The sequence below is a fragment of the Brachyhypopomus gauderio genome, unplaced genomic scaffold (genome assembly GCF_052324685.1).
Source record: "Brachyhypopomus gauderio isolate BG-103 unplaced genomic scaffold, BGAUD_0.2 sc84, whole genome shotgun sequence".
In the NCBI taxonomy this organism is placed as follows: Eukaryota; Metazoa; Chordata; class Actinopteri; order Gymnotiformes; family Hypopomidae; genus Brachyhypopomus; species Brachyhypopomus gauderio.
This window is the reverse complement of record NW_027506905.1, coordinates 1,234,035-1,258,626: the sequence shown is the minus strand read 5'-3', so window position 1 is coordinate 1,258,626 and position 24,592 is coordinate 1,234,035. Positions and strand designations below refer to the sequence as shown.

Here is a 24,592-nt window from a genome sequence, read left to right as displayed (position 1 = left end):
TTAGGAGCAGAATATTGTAAAGCTGTAGTGACTAGATTAGTTTTAGGTCAATTGTAGTTTTTTAATTGTAGTTTCCTATTACGTAAAATATAATTTGTAGAAATGCATTCCCCTTTTTGCATATTTTTGTTTGGATATGATTTTTGTAGTCGTTTTAACAGTGTATTTTTATGTAATGACACGTAGATAAAGTAAAAGTTTTGCTTTCGTTTTGCACCGTCCCTTCACGACGACAGCAGCCAGGTGCCGGAAGCGGGACCATCACGTACGTGCACAACCACCAGTTCGGTACGTCTCTTCCGCGACACACGCCAGTGGACAAACAACTCGGTTCTGATTGGTCCAGCACGCTGTCTAACACACCGCATTAACCAATGGGAAGCCGAGCTCCTCGTTCGCCTACGGGCTCTTGGCGTCCCTCGACCAATCAAAGAGCCCGCACCTCTGCAGTAGGCGTGAGGCCCGTGTTTTAGCGATGGATCACTAACTGATCTTTTGGGTTTTTTTGAAGAAGAAAAACTCCTAAAAAAAACATAAAATAGCAGAAAGGACCGCGACACACAGCAGGAGGTAAACGAGTTCACGGTTGTTTCCGCCGGGCGGTGCTGGGTCGTGTGTCCGTGTACGCGGCGACGTGAGCGGCTGTGGTCGGACATGTTGTCGGGTTGTGCGGGGCGGCGGGGCGGCGAGTGTCGGACCCGCAACTCCGGTGTTTAAACCGTACATGCAAACCGTGCATCGGCCGCTCAAGAGCAGCTTGAGGCCCGTGTGAAGGTACCGGGCGGTGTGTGTGTGTGTGTGTGTGTACGGCAGCACCGGCGGTGTGTCGCGTCTCCGCCACCGACACCATTACGGTGGACAAAGGCCATTTAAACCTGCGGGAGAGCCGTGAGGAACGCGCGTGTTGTTGTTGTTGTTGTTGTTGTTGTTGTTGTTGTTGTTGTTGACCTACATGCACAAACAGCACAAGGTGGTAATAATGCTCTGAGTTGGTGTTATAATGTCATCTGGCGGCCCAGCCGAGCTCCTGTGTGTTGGTCAGGTGAGATCATGTACGACCAGCAGGGCTTTAAACGGTCTCCTCACCCCAGTCTGCTCGTTTCAGTCTTTAATCAACAGAAATAACTTAATTACTTTATTATTCTCCAGTACGCGTGTTGTGCACGTAGTTGTCGCTGTGGTTTGTCTATAGATGTCTGATCACAAACGTGCGGGTTACATGCAGCCAGTGTGTGGACAACTTGGTAAACACACAACTTGAACTCTCTTATACCTTTATAGTCATAACTTTTGGTCCTTCATCACACATTCCACATCTATGATTTACTTTGTATATTCAAATGTGGCAAGCACGCATATTATATGTGATACCTGGCACAGTGTAAATAAATAAAGAAACTGGTCATGACCTATGGAGAAATTCTCTGTGATGTTCTGGGGTAGTCAGTGTTTTCTATGTGCACAAGTTCAGGTTTAGGTTTACGACCTTTTAGTGTAAGAGTGTACGTGCTGAGACTCCAACTTCTGTTAAGTTAACTTCTGCTGAGTATAAACTTCTGAGTGTTGAATCTTTGAAATTTGACTTGAATTAGAAGAGAATATTTGAATTACAGTGAATAAAGACTCAGTGATGCTGTAATTTATTTGTGACACATGTATAAAACATCTTATTTGTGCCTCTTGCATTAGCCTACCTGCAACCATGTCTGTGGAAAACTCCAGAGATGAACCCGAGGCGTCAGCTTTCACTCCAGATCCAAACCCAGTTCAGCAGGATGCTGCGATGTCACCACTCGAGCCTGCTTCGGATCTGAAGTCAAACCCTGAGCCCTCCGAGCCCAAGTCACAGCCGCCAGAGGAACCGGCTATGGAACCTACCACACAGCCACCTGGAGACCTGTCTCCAGAGCCAGAGCCAGAGCCAGAACCAGAGCCAGAACCTGCCCCCATGCAGGCCCCACCACCACCTGCAAACTCGGCCTACAAGATTATGACTTTCAGGCCCACCATGGAGGAATTCCGTGACTTTGCGAAATATATAACGTATATGGAGCAGCAGGGAGCTCACCGTGCGGGCTTGGCTAAGGTACTAACATGTTTTACTTTTGGCTTAAACTTTAACAGATCTTTTAATGTAAGGTTTCTCAACCTCCAGTGAAAGGGACCACATAACTCCAGAGTTTAGTATTTACCAGGTGCTTTGGACTGCAGTGGGGGTATATTACTATGGGGGTATATTACTGTGAGGGTGTATTACTATGGGGGTATATTACTATGGGGGTATATTACTATGGGGGTATATTACTGTGGGGGTGTATTACTATGGGGGTATATTACTGTGGGGGTATATTACTGTGGGGGTATATTACTATGGGGGTATATTACTGTGGGGGTATATTACTATGGGGGTGTATTACTATGGGGGTGTATTACTATGGGGGTATATTACTATGGGCCTTGGGGTTTGAGAAACCCGTCAGCTGACTCACTATGCTTTTGTCACCTTAGACAGTCCTCAGACTTCTTAATGCATTCGTTGACCAATCTGGATCTTGATATCATGAACTTTATTAATGTTTATCTTTAACTATCTGTTCGTTTCACAGTCTATGTGTATATTCAGTATATCTAGACTTGTTTATTTTTTCTGTCAAGAAACTACATGGGGTTGCAGAAGCTTTTGCAGCTTTTGTTACAATCCCAGTTTCAAAGTGGTCCACACCTGCAGAACTTTGATGACTTCAGTGCTGCTCACACTCGTGGGGTCACATGGTTTCTCCTTCCAATTTAACACTTCACTTCTGCTCAGTTATTCTTTTTGTTCAGTTTCTGATGTTCTTGGTTTTGCCCTGGCGTAGTGATTTGGCACAGTTGAAGTTGTGCGGCATGTAAAAGCCCGTCTTGCCCTTCACATCCAGGCGTGTTCTGGCATGTTCTTTTCTGTCGTCATTTAGTACATGTATTAGTATATGTATATACTATAATATTACAATTACATTACATTAATTACATATGTACATGTAGTACATGTTTGAGTCACCAATAAACGTATGACATGCCGCTGTAAAATGCAGTCGACTCCTTCAGAATGAGATCGGAAGGATATCGGAGGTGTTGACACCCCCCACTGGTGTTGTAGTGGGACAGGTTCCCTTTCTGGAGCTACCGAGGCCTGTGCTGGTTCATGCCGAGAGGGACACTGGGGGCGTTTATTCCAATGGGAATGCTGCAAGCTGTGTTGCTCTGTGTTTTGCAAAGAACCAGGAGCGCTCCTGGGAAAAACTTGAAGTTTTGAGAATGCGGTACTGCCGAGAGACGGTCGGGGCTCTCCTGTACTGGGACGTGGTTCCGACCTGCTCGTCTGATATAGCAGGAAAATGCTGGTAGCCTTGTGTATGATTTCCATGAAAAATGTTTAACGTTTTGTCCCGGAGAACCCTTGTGGGCATTTTGATCTGTTTCTAACACAGCTGACATCAGCGTGTGAAGGGCTTGATAATTTTCCAATTGAAAGAGTCAGGTGTTCTACAGCATGAAAAATGCAAATATATGCTGTGCAGTTCAAAAGCACTCGTATCAGGTGCCGGGTTCTGCCCCGCTGACGGGCATCTCTTTGTCATTGAGATCTTCTAACTCCTGATCTGGTGAACTTGCAGGTTATTCCTCCCAAAGAATGGAAGCCCAGGCGTTCGTACGAGACCATCGAGGAGATGGTGGTTCCAGCTCCCATCATGCAGGTTGTGACTGGCCAGTCTGGTCTTTTCACCCAGTACAACATTCAGAAGAAGGCCATGACGGTCGGAGACTACCGCAAGCTGGCCAACAGCAAGAAGTAGGTGCTCAGTGTGGAGCTACAGCCTGCAGTCCTGGTCGAATGGTTCTTGGTTGGGTCTGTGGAAAGGTCTTCACGCTTATCTTAACGATCTTTACAAAGATCTTTGTGCTATGTGACATGGCATTGATCATCTGCTGTGTTGAACACGAGGGGCTGGGAGAAGTAGAAACAGACTAACTAGGAGCGATTCTCAGAAACCTCATAATGTTTTGCAGTGAGTGTCTGGTCCTCAGGCAGACAACCTGGGCACAACCATCACAGGGAGGTTGTTTTTCATCTACAATGATCTAGATGAGGCATTAAAGCTCATTCCAATGACTCATTCCACAAGTCATGATCATTGAGGTCCTTAAAGGTCCACAGAAGAGATGTAGAAACTTTGAAATAGGCCTCCTGCTTAAAAGCGTATGTAAAATACTGCTATTGACACATGTGTGATGTGAATACTGTGATTTGACTGACAAATGAGAGTCTGATCTGCAGATGTGGAGGGTAAACTTCACACGGGGCGCCGGGCGCCGGCAATGAGCCTGCAAACTATAAACACTTTTTTGTCTTTTTTAATTGTTTTGTTTTTGCATTAAGTTCTCCCACCACAGGATGTCAGCAGAATCTCTCCTAGAGGGAGTGGTTAAACAGCTGAAGGGGCTGTTCCCTGTGTGTGTGTGTGTGTGTGTGTGTGTGTGTGTGTGTGTGTGTGGGGGGGTGTGTGTGTGTGTGTGTGTGGGGGTGTGTGTGTGTGGGTGTGTGGGTGTGGGTGTGTGTGTGTGTGTGTGTGTGTGTGTGTGTGTGTGTGTAAGATGTTATAAATGTGGTTGTCTAATCCCTAATCCCTTGATTCAATTAAAACCATTACAGGAAATCACTTCAGTGAGCCTTCAATATGGAGTGAATTTCAGATATCTTTGAAAGTTCAATATCAGCAGCTGTTGTGTGAGTTTGGAAGCATTGTTCAGGTTATCTGTAGTTTCGTAAGCGCAGGCTTGGGCTGAGTTGTGTTTCTGTAATGTGGTTCTTTGATCGGGTGACTGACTGCTGCTCCCCCCCCCTCCCCTCCAGGTATTGCACCCCTTCACACAAGGACTTTGATGACCTGGAGAGAAAATACTGGAAGAATCTGACGTTTGTGTCGCCCATCTACGGCGCGGACATCAGTGGCTCCCTCTACGACTCGGTCAGTCTGGGTGACGAGGCTTCTTGCCCACCGCTGCTTCCAGAGTCTTTTTTAAAAAGCAAGCGAACACGATTCCACTGGTGCAGGAAGTAACTCCCACCAGCTTCCTGAGTGTCTTGTGGGAGCATGCAGGAGGCGGGGCTTTGAGGCGGCACCGGGACGTCTGGACACTCGGGCTTCCGGAGACACTGCACCACTCCAACGACTCCTGCTTGAGTGATTTAATGAAGATCCGCCTTTAACAGGAATCCAACCCCACAACCTCCTGGTTCATGGTGTGGAAGGCTACGGCTGACCCTATTAGTGCCTGTTCCTTGTGTCCATGCGTTAATTATGGTGGTATTTAGGTGCTGTTGGTTGGTGTTGTTGCAGGTATTGGGACGTGGATGAAATGGGTTTTGTTCTTGGGTGAAACGGCACTGTTCACGCCTAGCTAATGTCTGCACATGTCACACTCCAGTTCTCTTAATTAGCATGTTGTTATTTCTCGGTTTGGCATGTCATTTTGCTTCAGATGTCTTAGGCATTCAAACAAACAGCAATTAGAAGCCCTCTAGGGCTTTTGCTATTGTGTCTAAGCTGATATCTGGTGTTGTAGAGCATATTCTACAAAATACAGAACAAATGTTTTTGTTTCAGTGCCCACACATTCATGAGGAAGCTTTTCAGAGTTATCAAAGTATAGCTGAGCTTCTTCCTCTTGTTTATTTGTCCGTGTGTGTGTGTGTGTGTGTGTGTGTGTGTGTGTGTGTCTTTTGGCAGGACGTGATGGAGTGGAACATCGGGCATCTGAACACCCTCCTGGACATGGTTGAGCAGGAATGTGGGATCGTGATAGAGGGCGTGAATACGCCCTACCTCTACTTCGGCATGTGGAAGACCACGTTTGCCTGGCACACCGAGGACATGGACCTCTACAGCGTCAACTACCTGCACTTCGGACAGCCCAAGTCCTGGTGGGTATTCCCGCTCACGTCACCTGTGTTGCTAGCTAGAGCCCTAACCTTAACCACGCGGTGAAGGACACATCACCTGTCACACACCGTCCAGATGATTCCTTGGAGCTGTTTCTACGTGGTCACGCCTTTCCTCATCTTAAGTCTGCTGCAGTGTTTCCAGATACCAGTGTATCAAATGGCTGCCAGACTGAAGTCCAAATGAAGCAGTGACCACAGTACTGAACGAGGGTGTTTGAATTATGTATGGAAGAGCCTGGTGAACTGTTGCTAGTTCTGCTGTGGTTAGCAGACCTTCCGTTTGGAAGTTAGTACTGCGCCGTTTTCAGCCCGTCTTGAGGCGCGTAAAGCGTCGGGCACCAGGTGGTCACACAGTGAAGCTCTTGGAGGTCACACCACCTCCACCCGGCCTCCACCCGGCCTCCACCCGGCGTCTTCCCTACATGTCCGTCAAACACCAAGTGGTTGAACACTAGAGTCACATGTGACCTGCAAGGATTTCCACACACACAGGGCATCAGTTCTTGTTCAGGAACATCAGAATGCTTGTATTTTTGGTATTTCCTTGACCACAGTCACATTTGCGTAGTGTAGACTCTGGAGGTTTGGTGACTTTTTATATCGTAATATTCTGTTTGGGTGTTTTCAGCATGTGAGTGTCATAAAAAAAAAAAAAAAAACGTTATTATTCTGCTGCTGTTCATCACCAAATACTGAATTAATGCGTGTCATTCTAATAATCTCTAATAGGGTTAGGATTAGGGTGTAATAATAGGATTATTTTAAGGATTTTAAATATTCTACATCAATATCTTAATGTCACAGTGCCGTGTTGGAATCGGTTGACTAGTATTTGAGCGCCTCTCGAAACCTCTCTGTTCCTAGCTGTGACATTTTCAGTGACCTTAGTCTTGCACTTCCTCCGTCAGCCACATGGGGGCACTCTTATTGTGCACGAGTGCAGTGGCTCTTGGGCTTCATGTGTACTTGTTTGTCACACTGACTTTGTTTCTTGCAGTACCATTTATTATAATGTATTAGAGATGATTACAAAGTACATGTTGAACTATAGACGATATTACGGCCACGATGGAGCTAATGGTGACACGATGGTGCTGGTGGACCTCCAGAGATTCTGCGGTGATGTATGGCAGGCATTGTGCTCTCTGGTGTGACTAGTGGGTACTGAATGTTCCTGTTCAGGGCGTCTAAAATCTTTCCCCTTTTGTACTTTTAAAAAAGTGTCAGTAAATAACTGGAGTAGAAGTGTTGTGGCTCCCTGGATCACCGTGAAGGACAGCGGCCCCTGCAGGTGGATGTGGAGATTACAGCTCAGTCCGCTTGTTCCTTCGGTGGACCCCCCCCCCCCCCCCCCCCCCCCCCCCCCCACTCCAGGCCCCTACTGTGTTTATCGATCGAGCTGTCTCAGGCGTTGGCCAAGTGTCGATTGTGCTCCTGCGACCGGGAGCTTGTGTCAGACACCCGAGCTTTTAGAAACAAGTTTTTAATCTGCCTTCATGGTTGGGTTATTCCTCTTAGATGGGGCTTGTCAAATATACTGTCTCCATTTTTTCCCCCGGTCCCCCTCTCTGTCCTTTTCACTGAGTCCAAAATGGCTGCCGCTGACCCGTAACGATGTCCCTGCGTTTGTCTTGAAAAGATAAATGGCGGCAACTGTTCGAAAAAACTGTTCTGCTGGTGTGTGTGTGTGTGTGTGTGTGTGTGTGTGTGTGTGTGTGTGTGTGTGTGTGTGTGTGTGTGTGTGTGTGTGTGTTGTGTCAAACAGATGGATGAGCAGTGGGAGGGCTCCACTGTCTGCTGCTGAAAGTTCTCAGGTTGATGTCACCCCACCACTGGCCTCATGGGGGCGCACTGGAGACCTCTCACTGCCATTTCTGCTCCTCCTCCTGCTGCTGTTCCCTTCTGCTCTCCTGTTCACTCTCTGTTCACTTCTGTCCCTCTCACTCTCTGTTCACTTCTGTCCCTCTCACTCTCTGTTCACTCTGTCCCTCTCACTCTCTGTTCACTTCTGTCCCTCTCACTCTCTGTTCACTTCTGTCCCTCTCACTCTCTGTTCACTTCTGTCCCTCTCACTCTCTGTTCACTCTGTCCCTCTCACTCTCTGTTCACTTCTGTCCCTCTCACTCTCTGTTCACTCTGTCCCTCTCACTCTCTGTTCACTTCTGTCCCTCTCACTCTCTGTTCACTTCTGTCCCTCTCACTCTCTGCCTCTTTATTCTCTATATATTTGTGTACTGTGTGTGTGTGTGTGTGTGTGTGTGTGTGTGTGTGCTTCTGCCAGCAGTGTTTCCACCCCTGTTGTTTCTTGTGCTGTTGTGGAACCTTTTCGTTAAGTTGTGGTTCTTCACTACACTTTACTCACTGCGTCTGGTCAAGCTCTGAAAATTGTTGCTCAATTAAAATGGCTGCTAGTTGTCCTGTTGTCACGTGGTGGCACTACTCTTCCTCTTCCTCTTCCTCTGCCTGCTTGTCTGAATTCTCCCTCTACATCCTTAAGGTTCCTTAACACAGTTATTAGATATCAATTGACGATGACTGACTAGAGCAGTAGAGAGATAAACGAGTCATTCTTCACCTAGTTTTGACGCCCGCTCTCCTGGCGTTCCTCAGGTTCCGACAGGTGGCCATGAATCCATCAGAACTAATTCATCCGGATCCTTTCACTCCTGCCCGCCAAAACGCATGACGGTCGATTGCCGTCGGGACGCTCCTGACACAAAGCAGGGTGGGGGTCTCTCTTCCACGGAGAGCTTTCCTCTCGGGACCGAGTCCTGTCCGGTCCGCTCTACAGGTGGCATTGGGGGCGTGGCCCTCCAATCCGGGTCAGTGGGTCCAGTCCTTCTGGGACTCGGTAGAGAGGGGTGTATATCTGTAGGCCATTTATGTGCAGGGACACTTAACGCTCGACATGTGGCTGTTTTCTAATGTGCTGTGTGTGTGCTTATTATTGAGAGCTTCTCATATCATGGTTAGACTTCAGCCTGAGCACATTCTCTTATATATAGGGCTTTCTCTCTCGAGTACATTCACTTTCTTTCCTTCTCCTTCTCTTACTCCTTACTCTGTTGTGCATTCTCTTTTGTAATGGCATTATGGGAGTCTCTCTTCCCTCTCTCTCTTTCTTCTTCTCTCGTCTCCGTCAGAATCTCGCACTCTCTTTCGCACGCTTTCCCCATGTTTTTATCTCCTGAGATCTCAAGTTAACTTTCTCCATCATGTCACTGTTGGAGTGGCTCTCCTTCCTGGCTTCTTCTTAAGGAGAGACTTCTCTCGCATGGCTCACTGCCCCCCCTAGCACCCCCCCCCCCCCATCACACCCCCCCTAGAAATTTAATCGTTTTCACTTTTCAAGTAATTACAGTATGTTAAGCTGTGTGCGAGTTGTTTGCCTAACCCTTCTGTTCAGCCACTGTGAAATTAACTTCATTCCTCTTCAGCTCTACACCCATCAAGGTCACACACACACACACACACACACACACACACAGACACACACTTCTCTTAAATCTACTGTCAGATTCTTAAAGATTTCACCGTTGTAGTAGTATACACTGCTGGATATAATGGCTCTGTGTATGTGTGTGTTCGAGAGAGTGAAAGGCTGAGGCATTAATAAAGGGCAGAGTTACGTTCTTTTACCCCCGTCATAGTACAGATGCAGGCTCAGGTTTATGGGGGGGGGGGGGGGGGGGGCTGTTTTTTTTAAGTTTGAGTATTAAGCCGATGCTTTTTGGAATTTCTGCATTGGCCAGAGAAGACACAGATGACAGCAGTATCTCAAACGGTTTCAGTTAACAGACACAATATCTCAAAACAGTCTCAGTTAACACAGACAATATCTCAGTCTCAGTTAACACACAGACAATATCTCAGTCTCAGTTAACACACAGACAATATCTCAGTCTCAGTTAACACACAGACAATATCTCAGTCTCAGTTAACACAGACAATATCTCGGTCTCAGTTAACACAGACAATATCTCAAACAGTCTCAGTTAACACACAGACAATATCTCAAAAAGTTAACAAATCATTCCTGGACTGGAGGATGATGGCAACCCTTTCAGTCTCTGTGTTTAATTAAGGCTTCTGTAATCTCCTGTGTAAAGAATGTAATAAACTACAAGGTTTCCATTTATGTCCACCTTTTAGCTGCATCTGGTTTAAAAATGCAATATTGGCTTTCATAACCACAATTAAATTATTGATGCTGGTATAATAATACAAACACACACAACAACAAACACACACCTACAGGCAGGCAAGCGAAGTTGAGTTGGTCTTAATCATTCATCCTGTTTAAAATATAACCACGATGTTTGTTTTTGATGTATCAGCTCAGATAAAGTCTGTTTCTGGCACCTACGGTTCCCACGGTAACTGCCCAACCGCCATGAGTTCTACCGTCATTTTCATTTAGTTGTACTGAGCGTTTATTTGCTACTATTAAATTCAAAAGCGATTCCCATGTTAATGGTTAATGGAATGTGATTTTGATTCTCCTGTGAAATTCAGTTTTCCTCCCATCTTTGAGCTGAAACATACCAACCCAACCGCACATTCACGCTGTACAGGCCATGACATTTCAAAGCCTGTCAAGAACGTGGTTTACTGTTAGAGGATTAGAGTAGACAAATTCCGAGTAGTTTAAAGAGTAGTCTATAAAGATAATATTGACTTCTGTCCGATGGAAGGAGCGTGTGCTTTCAGCCTTGTTCTTTACTTCTTACTTGACGTTGTCCATAGCAGTTTACTGCTGCAAGGTTCATTAATCCATAACCTTTTGTAATTTTAGTGAAGGCTATTCATTTTTCTTAAAATGGTCTTTGTTGAAATACAAACTAACGTCAACTTGATATCTGCTGTCAGCCACACCGCTCTGTAAACGTTGGTATCGGTATCGGGGTTTAAAAAGTCAATATCGTTGGAGCCCTAGTGGTGACTGTACCATCACTGTTCACGCAGCCTGTAAATGAGAACATTTCTGGACCACATACAGTTGTGCTAGTGTTAAGATGTGTGTAAAATGGTGGTTCACACCTCTGTATGTCCACGCTCCCAGCTAGTGCGGATCCACATCTTGACATGTTTTTGGCTCGAAGGGCGTGACATTCTCACTTAAAGGCGATTTAATTTGTAAAATGGGCCACTGAGACTGTGTGTTGGCTCATGGATATTTGACTATCACCAGAGGGACTTGTTGACCTGGTGCTTTGAAGAGCAGCCGAGTGTTTCTGAACGACTCTCAACATTAAGTATTAGTCGGAGGGATGTCGCATATTACGACACACGGGCAGTCTGGTTTCACATCTTAGTAGAATAGACGCCATAATTTGGGTGAAACTGTGTGTGAAGAGTCACTACCAGATCACTATTCCATTTAAAGAAAGCTTTTTATGTCCTTGTTTCCCTCAGGTGTTGATATGATAACGTGCCGTTTGTGTGGATATCTAATGCTGGGGTTTCTTTCAGCAGTGAGACACCTGTGAGCTTGCTGCTGCTATGACAACAAAGCTTGGGTCGTTGGCACTGAACTCTCTCATTGGCTTATAAAACATGGTGGGCTGCTGCTTTCACACAGCAAATCTTCTGCCCACTGATGTTGACATCATAGCATCTCTTCTGTTATAAGGAAGGTCTTAAGAAAGTTAAAAAAATTCTTTAACTTCCCATTGTGATAATTTAAAAACCCTCATGTGCAGGACATTAATTTCAGCGTGCATGCCTTCTGCCGTGTGACCACAAGAGGGCAGTGTGGTCTTAATTTTGAAGAGCCCCTGGTGGTCACGCGTCACTGAGCTGCAGTCAAAGAGGGTGTCAAAGGCACATTCACAACAAATGCTGTGTGCCGTTTCTGAGGGCTTAGCAAAAATGAAAGGGTGAACAATAAAACAAATGCAGTAATAAAAAGAGGGGCAGAATCTAGAAGAATCTAGAAGGATGCTGGACAGAAACGTCCAGAGTCAGTAAATGTTAATTATGTAGACTCACCAGAAAATGTTTGAATGTGTGTCGTTGTGGTGAGGGCATAACGTGTGTCGTTGTGGTGAGGGCATAACGTGTGTCGTTGTGGTGAGGGGCATAACGTGTGTCGGGGGATTAGAGTGCTTGTGAATGGTGAAGTGTCAGTGTGAACACGGAGAGCTGCCTGTGCCCTGTTGGATCACGTCCACTAAAGGGACGGCAGCCTGGAGGGCACATTTGATTTGTAACAACACCCTTTCTAACTTCCGTCATAGCATACAGACTAGCACTTCCACTCAAAAGAATGTCTTACTCTGTGTGTGTGCGCGTGTGTGCGCGCGTGTGGTGTGTGTGTGTGTGTCTAAGACAGTAAGGGTCAGGAGTAGTAGATGATGTAAGCAGAGATGTCTCCTTCATGACTCTATCACTTGTCGGCAGCACCGCGTCTCTTTCCTGTTGATTTTGCTAACTGCTGCGTGTCTGCTCCTCCCACAGGTACGCCATTCCCCCAGAGCACGGCAAGAGGCTGGAACGCCTCGCACAAGGTAATGTCTGCCTCTCCTGCTTCTCCTGCCTCTCCACTCTTAACTCACCTGCCTCTCCTGTCTCTGCTGCCTCCCGTGTTTCTGCTGCCTGCCCTAACTCCCCCCCCCCGTGGCCTCCACGCTGGGGGAACTACTCCCTGGAGTTTCACGCTGCAGCTGCGTATAACACACTCATCCCTCACGAACCTCTAATTAGCTCTCCGCCCCACACGCTCCAGCTACACTGTAGCACCTCCACAGTCTACACCCACACTGCTCAACGGTTGGTGCGGGGTGGTGGGCGGGGGTGGGGGTGGTGGTGGGGAGCTCGATGACGCGATTGGCCAGTCCCGCAGCGGTGAGGCGGCAGACGCTCCCCAAGTTCCAGAGTGTCGACCACGCTTCAGGCTGGAGGGAGCACGGCAAAAAGGGGAGATGTAGACAGGACACGGGTGAGGGTGAGGGACAGAAGGACGACTGGGTGAGGGACAGAAGGACGACTGGGTGAGGGACAGAAGGACGACTGGGTGAGGGACAGAAGGACGACTGGGTGGGTGAGGGACAGAAGGACGACTGGGTGAGGGACAGAAGGACAACTGGGTGAGGGACAGAAGGACGACTGGGTGAGGGACAGAAGGACGACTGGGTGAGGGACAGAAGGACGACTGGGTGAGGGACAGGAGGACGACTGGGTGAGGGACAGGAGGACGACTGGGGTGAGGGACAGAAGGACGACTGGGTGAGGGACAGAAGGACGACTGGGTGAGGGACAGAAGGACGACTGGGTGAGGGACAGAAGGACGACTGGGTGAGGGACAGGAGGACGATCGGTGTGAGGGACAGGAGGACGACTGGGTGAGGGACAGAAGGACGACTGGGTGAGGGACAGAAGGACGAGAGGTGAGGGACAGAAGGACGACTGGGTGAGGGTGGGGGACAGAAGGATGACTGGGTGAGGGACAGAAGGACGACTGGGTGGGGGACAGAAGGACGACTGGGTGAGGGACAGAAGGACGACTGGGTGAGGGACAGAAGGACGACTGGGTGAGGGACAGAAGGACGACTGGGTGAGGGACAGAAGGACAACTGGGTGAGGGACAGAAGGACGACTGGGTGAGGGACAGAAGGACGACTGGGTGAGGGTGAGGGGACAGAAGGACGACTGGGTGAGGGACAGAAGGACGACTGGGTGAGGGACAGAAGGACGACTGGGTGAGGGTGAGGGACAGAAGGACGACTGGGTGAGGGACAGAAGGACGACTGGGTGAGGGACAGAAGGACGACTGGGTGAGGGACAGAAGGACGACTGGGTGAGGGTGAGGGACAGAAGGACGACTGGGTGGGCGACAGAAGGACGACTGGGTGAGGGACAGAAGGACGACTGGGTGAGGGACAGAAGGGACGACTGGGTGAGGGACAGAAGGACAACTGGGTGAGGGACAGAAGGACGACTGGGTGAGGGACAGAAGGACGACTGGGTGAGGGACAGAAGGACGACTGGGTGAGGGACAGAAGGACGACTGGGGTGAGGGTGAGGGACAGAAGGACGACTGGGGTGAGGGTGAGGGACAGAAGGACGACTGGGTGAGGGACAGAAGGACACGGTTTGGGGGTGAGGGACAGAAGGATGACTGGGGTGGGGGCAGAGAGGGAGAGAGAAAAGGAGTCCTGAGAGGACGGCTGTGTGTCCGTGGGTATGAAAACAAGACAGGCGGAAAGGGGGGGGGGGTGGGGGGGGTGAGACAGGCCAGCACAGAAAGACCATGGCCTCTCCAGCTCTGTGTGTCTCCATCGCCACTGTACTGAAGGAGCCAGCACTTCACTGGGGTATTGTGCTTTCACCAGTGCTCATTCTGTAACATCCCTTACACGCACAGGGAGAATTACATTGAGCAGAGACAAACAAAGCAAATCTCTCTCTCTCTTTCTCTCTCTCTCTGTCTCTCTCTCTCTCTCTCTCTCTATCTCTATCTCATCTCTCTCTCTCTCTCTCTCTCTCATTCCTGCTCTGCTGCTGGTTGATGAATATTAGCTCGTGTTGTGTGTAATTCTGAATAGGGCAAGAACTAACCGAGTAGAGAAAATCAAACAAACAATCGCGAAACTCCATCCCCAACACACACACACACACACACACACACACACACACACACACACACACACACACACACACACACACACACACACGCCAGCAGTATGAGGTTGAATAGAGGTCTGCTAATAGGAAGTTTGTGCGGGTCCTGTTTGAGCAGAGAGAAGATGGCGCTGGATCTGACGCTGTATTAAAACTGCCCCCAAGCTAGTCACCTCATAATGTACGCAGCCCCTCACGTGAACGCCTAACTGTTCACGTGAGCTGCTGCTATCCATCACAGAGGGCACGTGCACACCTACGCTCACCGATACGCGTGGGTACGGCTCCAGTGGCGCTAATGCTTCCCCCCTGTAATGCAGCTACGGAGCCTCTGGCGTTAGGCAGTCCGACCTCCTGGTGTCTACGCTCTGCCTCCGCTCCCCGTTTTACTCAACTTAATATCCCACTTAAAAGACAAAATGAAGCTTCAGGTTAATGTCCCTCAAGGGAAAGATCCAGAACGCCAGACGCATCCTAATGTGGATTAATATCCGTCTCCAGCACTACCTCGCCGTGTGTTTCCTCTGTGGAAATAGCGGCTTTGAGTAAATATCTCTTAAATGGTAAAGTTCAGGCGGAGGCTGGGGTAATCTGGAATACAATCGCATCGTCTCGGCGACGTGAGAGCTTAGCGGGTAAACAGGCCGCTGTTGCCCTGTTGAGACCCTGGTGTCTCAGTATAACTTCTCCTCCTGTGGTTCGTTGTCTTTATTTTTATCCTGTCATCTCTGCTTTCTTTCCCCATGTAGCTCAGAATGTCCTTGTCAGAATTAGCAGGGGAAAAATGGAAGCCAAAGATATGAGGATGTGACTACCCTAACGGAGCTGGAGCTCCAGTCCTGAAGGGGGCGCTCTCTTACTCTCTTACTCTCTTACTTGTTCTGCGTGGGGATGGGAGCTGGTGCACCTGCTGTCCAGAGCGCTTAAGCCAAACTTCATCAGAATTGTCTGTTGACTCATTCCAAATAAGCATTGTGGGTGGGCGCACACATGTTTGTGTGTGTGTGTGTGTGTTTGTGTGTGTCGGGTGTTTGGGGGGGGGGGGGGGGGGGGGGGGGGGTAGAAGTGGGGAAAAATGATAACAATGCCAAGGAAAGCCTCTGGCCAGTTTGGCACATACCACGTGGTCTGGCCCCCATGTAAGAAGAGCACTTGGTATCAACCACCCCGCCCCTCCCCACACCCACTCAGTGCTCTCTCTCGCCCCCCTTCTGGCCTCCTACCCCATAAATGCACTTTCTTTGCATCTTTCATTCATTCTTTAGCTTTCTTGCATTCTTTCACTTGTTCTTCCTCTCTCTCCAGTCTTCTGCCTCTCTGTCTCCTTTCATTTCCTTTCATCTTTTTCTACTCCTCTTTCTATCATGATCTGCCTTTCCCATATTCTTTCTAATTCCAGGCATCTTCTAGAAGCACTGCAACACAGTTTCCAGTTTGACTTCCGATCTTTGCTCCTTGTCTGTGAATGTAACCACGATGATGATGATAATCTTCATCCTCATCATCATTATCATTATTACACAGCCTTTGTTTTTCTGTACTTTTTTCTAGGGTTTTTTCCTGGAAGCTCGCAGGGCTGTGACGCCTTCCTCCGACACAAGATGACCCTCATCTCCCCCTCCATCCTGAAGAAGTACAGCATCCCCTTTGACAGAGTAAGGGGAGATCCTCACATATTTAAACACAGAGGAAGGTGTAATCTGCTTTAGTTTTTTCACACATTTATATCATGGCAACAGTACGCATAACCTCAGTGTGAAATAATGAAGGAAGGATGTGATCCAGATATAACTGGTTATGTATCAGCCTGTTTGAGAAACTCACTTCATCTCTGAGCTGCTGTCCATGGTTTTGAACCTTTCAGTGCAGACAGGCAGATGCCAATCAGTGGCACTGTCCATGGTGCTGAAATGGAGACCGCCGAAGTCTCACATTGCCTATACACTTCGTTGTCTCTTAAAAGCCCTTTCACACTGGTCATACAAACAAGCACCAGCATTCTGTTCATTCTGCCAGCATGTTTTATTTGCTAGAAATGCTCAGGAGAAAGAAGGAATGGATAAAGAACCCTCCTCCTCTACCTGAGATTGAGCTTCAATCACCGTGGTTCTCCTTTGGCCAAATAGAATCTCTGATATGACTGGTTCAATGCTCACTGCGTTCATCTGAATGCAACAAACCACCTCAGCTTAGCCAGTTTGCCTTGCCAGCCTGCTAGCTAGCTGGTGAGCACAAAGAAATATTACAATCAGCCTACCCTGCTAGTTTGGGATACTAAACCCAAAGTAGCTGAATTTAGAAAATACCACGGACCGTTATATTGATTTTGATTTTATTGAGAACAACAACTAGAGAAAAAAATGTTTCATGCATCCTCGGGGGACCAGTGAATGAAGCCATGAAGCCCACCAAGGTGAAGCGGAATCTGATTACAAATGTAAGGGCTAAACAAAAGATTATTTTAGTCGGAAGAGTTGGGAATACGCCCTCCAGAAAACACAGATGGTGAACAATTATAAGGGAGGGGCTCCTTGGGAATTAATCTCCCCAGTAACAGATCCCAAGCCCCGAAATTGGAAAACGCTTGGTCTGTCAAATATCGTTGCATCCGCATGTATGTTTCCAGTTCGTTAGTAAAGCTTTAGCATTCTGCTCAGATCTAGGGCTGGACCTGAGGAGCCCTCTTCTACATTCAGCCTTTGAATCATGCTGCCTAAATAGCTTAATACTTAGAGGTGGGTGTATGGAGTTGTTTGGTGTGTGTGTGTGTGTTGGAGAGAGAGGGGACCTCCCTTTGGTCTCTAGGTCCCACCTCCTCCACCTGACATGTGAATGCACATTACAGAACTCCAGCCCTACTTGTGTGAGTGCTCTGATTAAATGAAGGCACTTGCTTATGCTACAAACACTGCAAAATGTATGAGCACTCTTGATTCATCTTGTTTCAAAGTATGTGTGTGTGTGTGTGTGTGTGTGTGTGTGTGTGTGTGTGTGTGTGTGTGTGTGTGTGTGTGTGTGTGGTGAATAAAGAGGGAGACTGAGACAAGCGAGTGTGTGGCCCCTGCATGCTAATAGTGGTGTGAGCAGCAGGGTCTTGGCACCGTCGAATGTCATTGGTGGTCTGTAGAGAGGGGCTGTGATGTCAGGGTGGCAGGCACAGCAAAAGAGGGCAAAGCTAAAAGACAATTTGAACCACTCCATACTCACACACACACACACACACACAAACATGCTGTCTGTTTTTTCCACTTTTGTCTTCATTCACTTACAATCCCACCCTCTCTTTATACACACACACACACACACACACAGTATTATTTCCTTTGGCTAATGTCCTTTTATCATGGGAACACAGCAATGTTCAGGGTTCCTTCGTGAACGCCCACCAGCTCTCTGCAGCCAGGCGGCCGTTTGCACTTCAGTTTGCTTCCCTTTATCAGTTTCTCAAATGAATCACCGGTGTTCATTTAGCCAACCCCACCCTGCTCCACCACCACAGCACATTCTCCTGTTGAAGCCAGACCTGCTCTTCATGACAGGACCAGAGAGCAGGTCTTTCTTCCCAAGCCAAACGAAGTTGGCTGCCCGACGCTGAGCTCCTCTTACCAAGTTTTCCCTTTTTTATGATGATCTTACCTGACAGTTTTGGAGTGTTGAAAATAGACATTCTTTTGGCCCTTTGTGTGTGTGTGTGTGTGTGTGTGTGTGTTGTGTGTGTGTGTGTGTGTGTGTGTGTGTGCAGGTGTGAGCAATGAAGTGGAAGTGATGAGGCATTTTGGATGAATGTGCTTCTGATATTTGGTTGGGGATTTTCTTAATTGGCCCCTCCCACTTCTGTCACTCAGGCCTAAGCACCTCCCACACTCTTTTTAAGCCTTGACAAATGTCAGCTCACTTGAGTGCAGCTATAACAGGATTTAGCATAATGATTACACGTGTCTGCAGACCACGTTGAAAGAAAACAAGGTGCAGAAACATCTGGGAATGTTTTGATTTTGACCTGTCCTGTTCCAAGATTTTCCCAAATCCCTTAATGGAGGGGCTGTATGTTCACGCAGCATTGACCCGCTCGTTAAAGCTAATTAGACACTGGCATGATCCCTGACCCCCTGACCTCCCCTGACCTCCCCTGACCTCCCAAACCCCCCTTGACCTTTGCACAGGCCCGGATATAAAATGTTAAACTATTTGAGAGGTGCCACACACCCACACTGCCACCTGCTATGTTTGGACGGCGTCTGTAAACGAAGGATGGATTTGGGGTTTTAGAAGCCAGGGCTGTTCAAAGCGCCTCATCAGGTTCTCGACCCACACACCTTCTTAACGTTTTCGGCTTGTCCGTATCCTCGGTAACACCTGTCTGGGAAATGGAGCAGGGGCCGACGGAATCGACGCCTGTCCGTGGGGGTGAGCTCCTCATCACAGCTTTGGAAATGGCGTCGGGTGTGTGTGGCGTGGTCGTGCCGTAGGAGGGTGTGTGCTGTCGTTAGATGAAGCCGGTGCGGTCTTGTGAAAATGAGGAGATTCGCAGGGGTGGGGGGTGTCGGCTGAGGGTTTTTTTTTAAAGCCCACAATAAAAGGGGTTTAGCTTCTGTACAGTGTGTTGATCAGGGCTGTGAGGACTGCACGGATCCTTAAAGTAGAACTAATTTATCTCTGATTAAGTGGAAAAAAGTGTTAGTTGCACTAAAATTTACTTAGTATCAAAAGGTAAAACATAAATGTATAACCAAAATAATCATAATGTGGGTGAACAGTGAGTGTAAACATGGAAGCGTACTGTGTCGTATATGTGCTGGAACCATAAGATCAGAACATGTTTTGTTAGCTTAGGTAGGAAAAACACGAAGCATGGATATGATTTCAGACTTGACTGGAATCAAAGGGTGCTTATTCAAGTCTTTGTTAGACACCAGAATAACGTGCTGATTACTGCTGTATATGAACTGTTAATCTCAGAGCAGCGGTCGACCTTCAGTAACCTACAATAATGTTATCCACCCATGTGCGACTAATTCAGTAAGTGTATCATAATCAGACGCCATTGATTTTATTGATGGGAAACCACGTCGGGCGATTGACCGGCTGATCGCAGCAGTAGGCAGGGCTGAAATATCGCTGACATCACGCAGCAATTCATCTAACTTAGTCCGTAATGGAGATGACGGAAGAGCTCGGCGGTGCTGGGGACTCTCGCGTTGCCGGGGAGCGACGGTCACGCTCGGAAACGGAACGGAATGAAAATATTCATTTGTGAGGCTGGCTAACGTTCCTCAGTAGTGTTCGGTCAACCACCCAACCTACCCCCAAACTACCCCCAAACTACCCCCCCTTCTCTTTAACTGCACTCACGCTGGTATCCAGAACTCTAGATTGTTTAAGAGAGGGAAGGAGAGAGGGGAGAGATTGAAGAATAATGAGGAAGACAAGATGAAGAGGTGGAAAAAGTAGAGAAGAGTGTGTGGTGTGTGTGTGTGTGTGTGTGTGTGTGTGTGTGTGTGTGTGTGTGTGTGTGTGTGTGTGTGTGTGTGCACATATATAATATGTGTGTGTGTATTTATACTCCCACATACTTATATTCAAGGACACGTATGTAATATACTGTGCTGTGATTTATGCTGCTTTCATATGCATTGTGATTGTGGTATGCTGTGTAATATATTAAACCACATTGGTGAGCTGACTGCATAGACATGCAATAAGCCTCATGGTAATTGGCCATTGAAAGAGATCTGTGTTCTAGATCATAGTTAAAATGGAAATTGGAACGTCTCACCACAAACACAGTCAGCTACTAAACAAACGTTTTTGAGGCCAATATCGTGATGATTATTAACTAACGGTATATTGCGCAACTTCAGAGGGAAGGCATGCAGAAAAGCTAGAGATGGATAGAGGAATGTATATTGGAGGAAGATTTCTCACTGCAGACCCCGTGAGCCATGGGCCCCTAATGACCGTGGGTATTAGGGTTGGGGCCCAATGGATCAGCCACTCATGACTGAGCAGTGGGGTCGTGCTTGGCCCGTTTTTTCTTGACGACAGAAAAACAGTTTCATGTTCTAAAGTGCCATTTACAACTTAATTTAGCACATATTGCTCTCTTTCATCAAAACACAGTTCAGTAACTCCTTTAAGTAGTTCGTCTTCCATGACCCAGGAGTTACTTGGAGTTTCTTGAGTCTTAAATTCCTCTGTATGCGTGTTGTGGAAGTAGGAATGTGTGCGTGTGTGTGTGTGTGTGTGTGTGTAACCCTGAGTGTGTATTTGACACTTTTGGAGCATCTGAACTCAGGCCGTCAGCTGTAAGACTCACTGGTTCAGTACTGCAGACCCGGAGCTGAAGCTGATGTGGCCTTCATCTTCATCTTCATCTTCTGCCCCTCTCGTGTAGATCACGCAGGAAGCGGGAGAGTTCATGATCACCTTCCCGTACGGCTACCACGCTGGCTTCAACCACGGCTTCAACTGCGCAGAGTCCACCAACTTCGCCACCCTGCGCTGGATCGACTACGGCAAAATGGCCACTCAGGGTGGGGTGGAGCTCGTGCCCCGCCACACTGACACACTTACTTATTTAAACCACTTCTATTACTACAGCTCACTGGAGATGACGGACTTGTGGTCACCTCTCAGACACCCAGCAGGTGGCACTGTAGTGCTACAGTGTGAAGGCAGGGACAGTTAAGAGAAGCAACATGGCATATATGGAGGCCACAGGGTCTCTCTCTCTCTTTCTTTCTCTCTCTCTCTCCTCTCTCTCTCTCTCTTTCTTTCTTTCTTTCTTTCCTACTTTCTTGTGCATCTTGTGATTCCTGAACCACTGTGGTGGGCATAATGTCCAACCATGCTGTAATTCTGTGGGGAGAAGCAGCAGGAACCTCCAGCCAAGGTTCAGGTTCTCAGCCGCTCCGGCTCCTTTATGGGAGACGTGAGCAATGCACAGAATTAATCTTTCTTCTCACTATATTCTTTTTTAGACCAGCCAAGTTGCTATTATTGTCTAATTTAGGCTGGACATATATTTTTTAAGACGTATATACACATTTAGAAACGAGGAGTCTTCACACATAAAGAAACGGTCGTAAACATCAAAGCTCACCACTACATATAAAAATTATTGCACCCAAGGACGTAAATTGTAAATGGGTCCCCCCGCCAGTCTTGGGATTTATTGCTATCAAAAGACTTTTATTTTGGCGATGACTTGTGTGCTAGGATATGCTTTCTGTCCTAGATAATCTACACTACATGCCTAACAGTTATTGCACTATTTTTTGTGAGCTTAAAATTGGATATGACAGGAGTTATGAATATTCCAAGTGATCACGACCCAATATTGCAGCTACAGAACCACGACATCGTTCACCACTCTCAGCTGATCAGGCGGGCTTTTGAATTCTCCGTAAGTTGGATACAGTGGTTTCTCACGGGTCCTGTAGAGTAATAAGAAGTACCAGATGATGTTCTCACACTGTTGATTAGTCTCAGTTCTCACACAAGGGATCTTTCTCTTTCTGCCTTAGCTTGTGGGTCATTGGCGTACTTTAGTCTAGGTTAGGCTTAGGTTTAGGTTTATCTTTTTCTAGGTTAGGCTAGTTTATCTTTTCTCTGCTGCTGTTCCCTGTGGTTGATTCTGTTTTTATCTTTCTTATCTAGTCTCCTTCAGGTATTTTCTGGCTCTTCGACTATGGATCGCTTTAATGACATTGATTATTGGTTCACCCTTAAACCCATCAATGTTGCTCAACTCAGCACTTGTGTCCTGCCTCACCTTTCTCTTAATTGTGTGTGTGTGTGGTGTGTGTGTGTGTGTGTGTGTGTGTGTGTGTGTAGTCACAAGAAAGATTAGGCTGCACATTCCTCATGTCTCCGATAAAATACCTAGATTGGATGAGAGCCTGAACCCTAGCTGGAGAAATCCTGCTGTGGTGAACCCAGACAGACCAGGAAGCATATGGATCTATAAAGTCACCTGTGATTGGTTATAATCGCACCTGTGATTGGCTATAATCGCACCTGTGATTGGCTATAATGTCATCTGCAACTGGCTACCATGTCTTTTGCGCTACAGTAAAAAAATAATAACAATTGATAATCTGTGAGATTATGCAGTGTGTTCACATGATGCATACAGGTATGAACCATTAATTACATGCAGTGTGGTGTGTTGGGTGCATCTAATGAATGCTCCTAAAAATTATTTAGGGAGTCTTTTCAGTTTAAGAACATCTAAGAGCATATAAGATACTTTGATTTAGGTAAAAAAAAGAATACTGAAATTTTACTTTTACAAAAGCAATTTTTTTTTACTATAATACATTTTACATGAGTAAGGGAACTACTTCTACCACCCCTCACTCTTGTGTTTCTCTCTCTCTCTCTCTCTCTCCCTCTCTCTCTCTTTCTCTCTCTCTCTCTCTCTCCCTCTCTCTCTGTGTCTGTATGTCTCTCTCTCTCCTTTTGTCTCTCATTCTCTCCCTTACTAAACACTACCACCATTCCTCACTTTCTAAACTGTAACTGAACTTTGACACCTTTTCCTTTTCTTCTCTCTCTCCCCTTTTCCCTGCTTCCCCATCTCTCTCTCTCTCTCTCTCCCTCTCTCTCTCCCTCCCTCTCTCCCTCCCCCTCCCTCCCTCTCTCCCTCCCCCACTCTCTCCCTCCCCCTCTCTCTCTCTCTCTCTCTCTCTCTCTCTCTCTCCTCTCTCTCTCTCTCTCTCTCTCTCTCTCTCTGCTGGACGTAATGCGGTAGAAGGAGTTCCCTGTGCCTCTTAATGGAGGAGTTCATTAGCAGACCCCTCTGTACAAACTACACACACACACACACACACACACACACACACACACACACACACACACACACACACACACACACACACACACACACACACACACATTAAAACAGAATATACTTGTAAGTTGATGTATGATTTCCACACAACACAGGAAAAACAACCCCTGCCATGCTGAAATTCAAAGCTGGCGTCTTGCACATGCCTGGATCCACAGCCATGATGATTATGTTTAATAAGCTTTTAATTCATTTTAATCTCCACCCTGACTGGGTTTGTATAACTTTATTTAACAATTGACGTATTAAAAAAATTGCAGAAATGTGTCTCTTAGGAACATACTGCCATAAATGATCCTGTAGGATGAGTGGTTGACGTGGGAGTGGTCTGTTGTTATGGAGGTGCCAAACAGGAAGCTGTGTGAAGTGGCCATTGGTCTCAGGTTACCATAACAGGTTGCAGAAGAGAAAGCATGGTACAAAGGTGTGTGTGTGTGTGTGTGTGTGTGTGTGTGTGTGTGTGTGTGTGTGTGTGTGTGTATCCGTCCAGGGGAAGATAGTTGCCTTCTTTGCTTGGTCTCTTTTATTCCTCCTTCAGGCATGGGCTCATCTGTGCAGGCTTATATTAAGCCATAAACCTCACCCCCCCCCCCCCCCCCCCCCCCCCCCCCCACACACACACACACACACACACACACACACACACCTTCACTGCCCAGTGCTGCTTTCTTTCTTTAGTGCGTTTGCAGTTAGCGTATGACGTCATCTGTGTGTGCGCTTGGAGACACACAGGTGTCTCCACTCCGAGCAGTTAGTGGCAGTGAAGGTTGTCTAGCGTCACCTGAGCAGGTACGTCTGCCTGCAGGCGTCTAGTGTTGTTTCATAGCAGGCCTCCGTCTCATTGGTTTAATCTGTGAGGCAGGCAGCCGCTGTTGTGGGATCATTCTCCCATTTGGATGTACTTGTTATTTCTCTGATGGAGGTTTTTATTGTGTTTCTGCAGATGTTGCCAGATCCTCCAGTAACCCCCCCCCCCCCCCCCTTCCATCTTTATTCCGCCTTTTGCCTCTTACTTTGTGTCTGCACCTCAGCAGAGGAATACAGTACTCTAGTCAGCACTGCGCTGGAGATGTGCTGATATTGCTTTGTGGCTGGTGCTTGTTGCTGTGGTTATTAACACACACACACAC

The 24,592-nt window shown here is 47.3% G+C and overlaps 1 protein-coding gene across 2 annotated transcripts; it reads left to right on the top strand.

The window, feature by feature from the left end:
• Positions 1-441: 441 nt before the first annotated feature.
• On the top strand, positions 442-21,311 carry LOC143493323 (lysine-specific demethylase 4B-like). 2 transcript variants are annotated; one of them, XM_076991681.1, is made up of 8 exons: positions 442-570; positions 1,690-2,086; positions 3,657-3,832; positions 4,895-5,009; positions 5,772-5,965; positions 12,446-12,495; positions 16,160-16,263; positions 21,003-21,311. In XM_076991681.1, the coding sequence occupies exons 2-8, from the start codon at positions 1,703-1,705 to the stop codon at positions 21,294-21,296; spliced, it is 1,317 nt and encodes a 438-aa protein (XP_076847796.1). In that variant the 5' UTR covers positions 442-570; positions 1,690-1,702; the 3' UTR covers positions 21,297-21,311. The 2 variants fall into 2 exon arrangements, with proteins under 2 accessions (XP_076847796.1, XP_076847797.1); XM_076991682.1 differs by lacking the exon at positions 442-570 and adding an exon at positions 659-774.
• The last annotated feature ends 3,281 nt before the right edge of the window (positions 21,312-24,592 follow it).

Coding starts and splice junctions, on each gene's coding strand:
- LOC143493323 (XM_076991681.1), top strand. CDS start 1,703: ATGTCTGTGGAAAACTCCAGAGATGAACCCGAGGCGTCAGCTTTCACT. Junction 2,087..3,656: donor ACCGTGCGGGCTTGGCTAAG/GTACTAACATGT, acceptor GTGAACTTGCAG/GTTATTCCTCCCAAAGAATG. Junction 5,966..12,445: donor TTCGGACAGCCCAAGTCCTG/GTGGGTATTCCC, acceptor CTCCTCCCACAG/GTACGCCATTCCCCCAGAGC.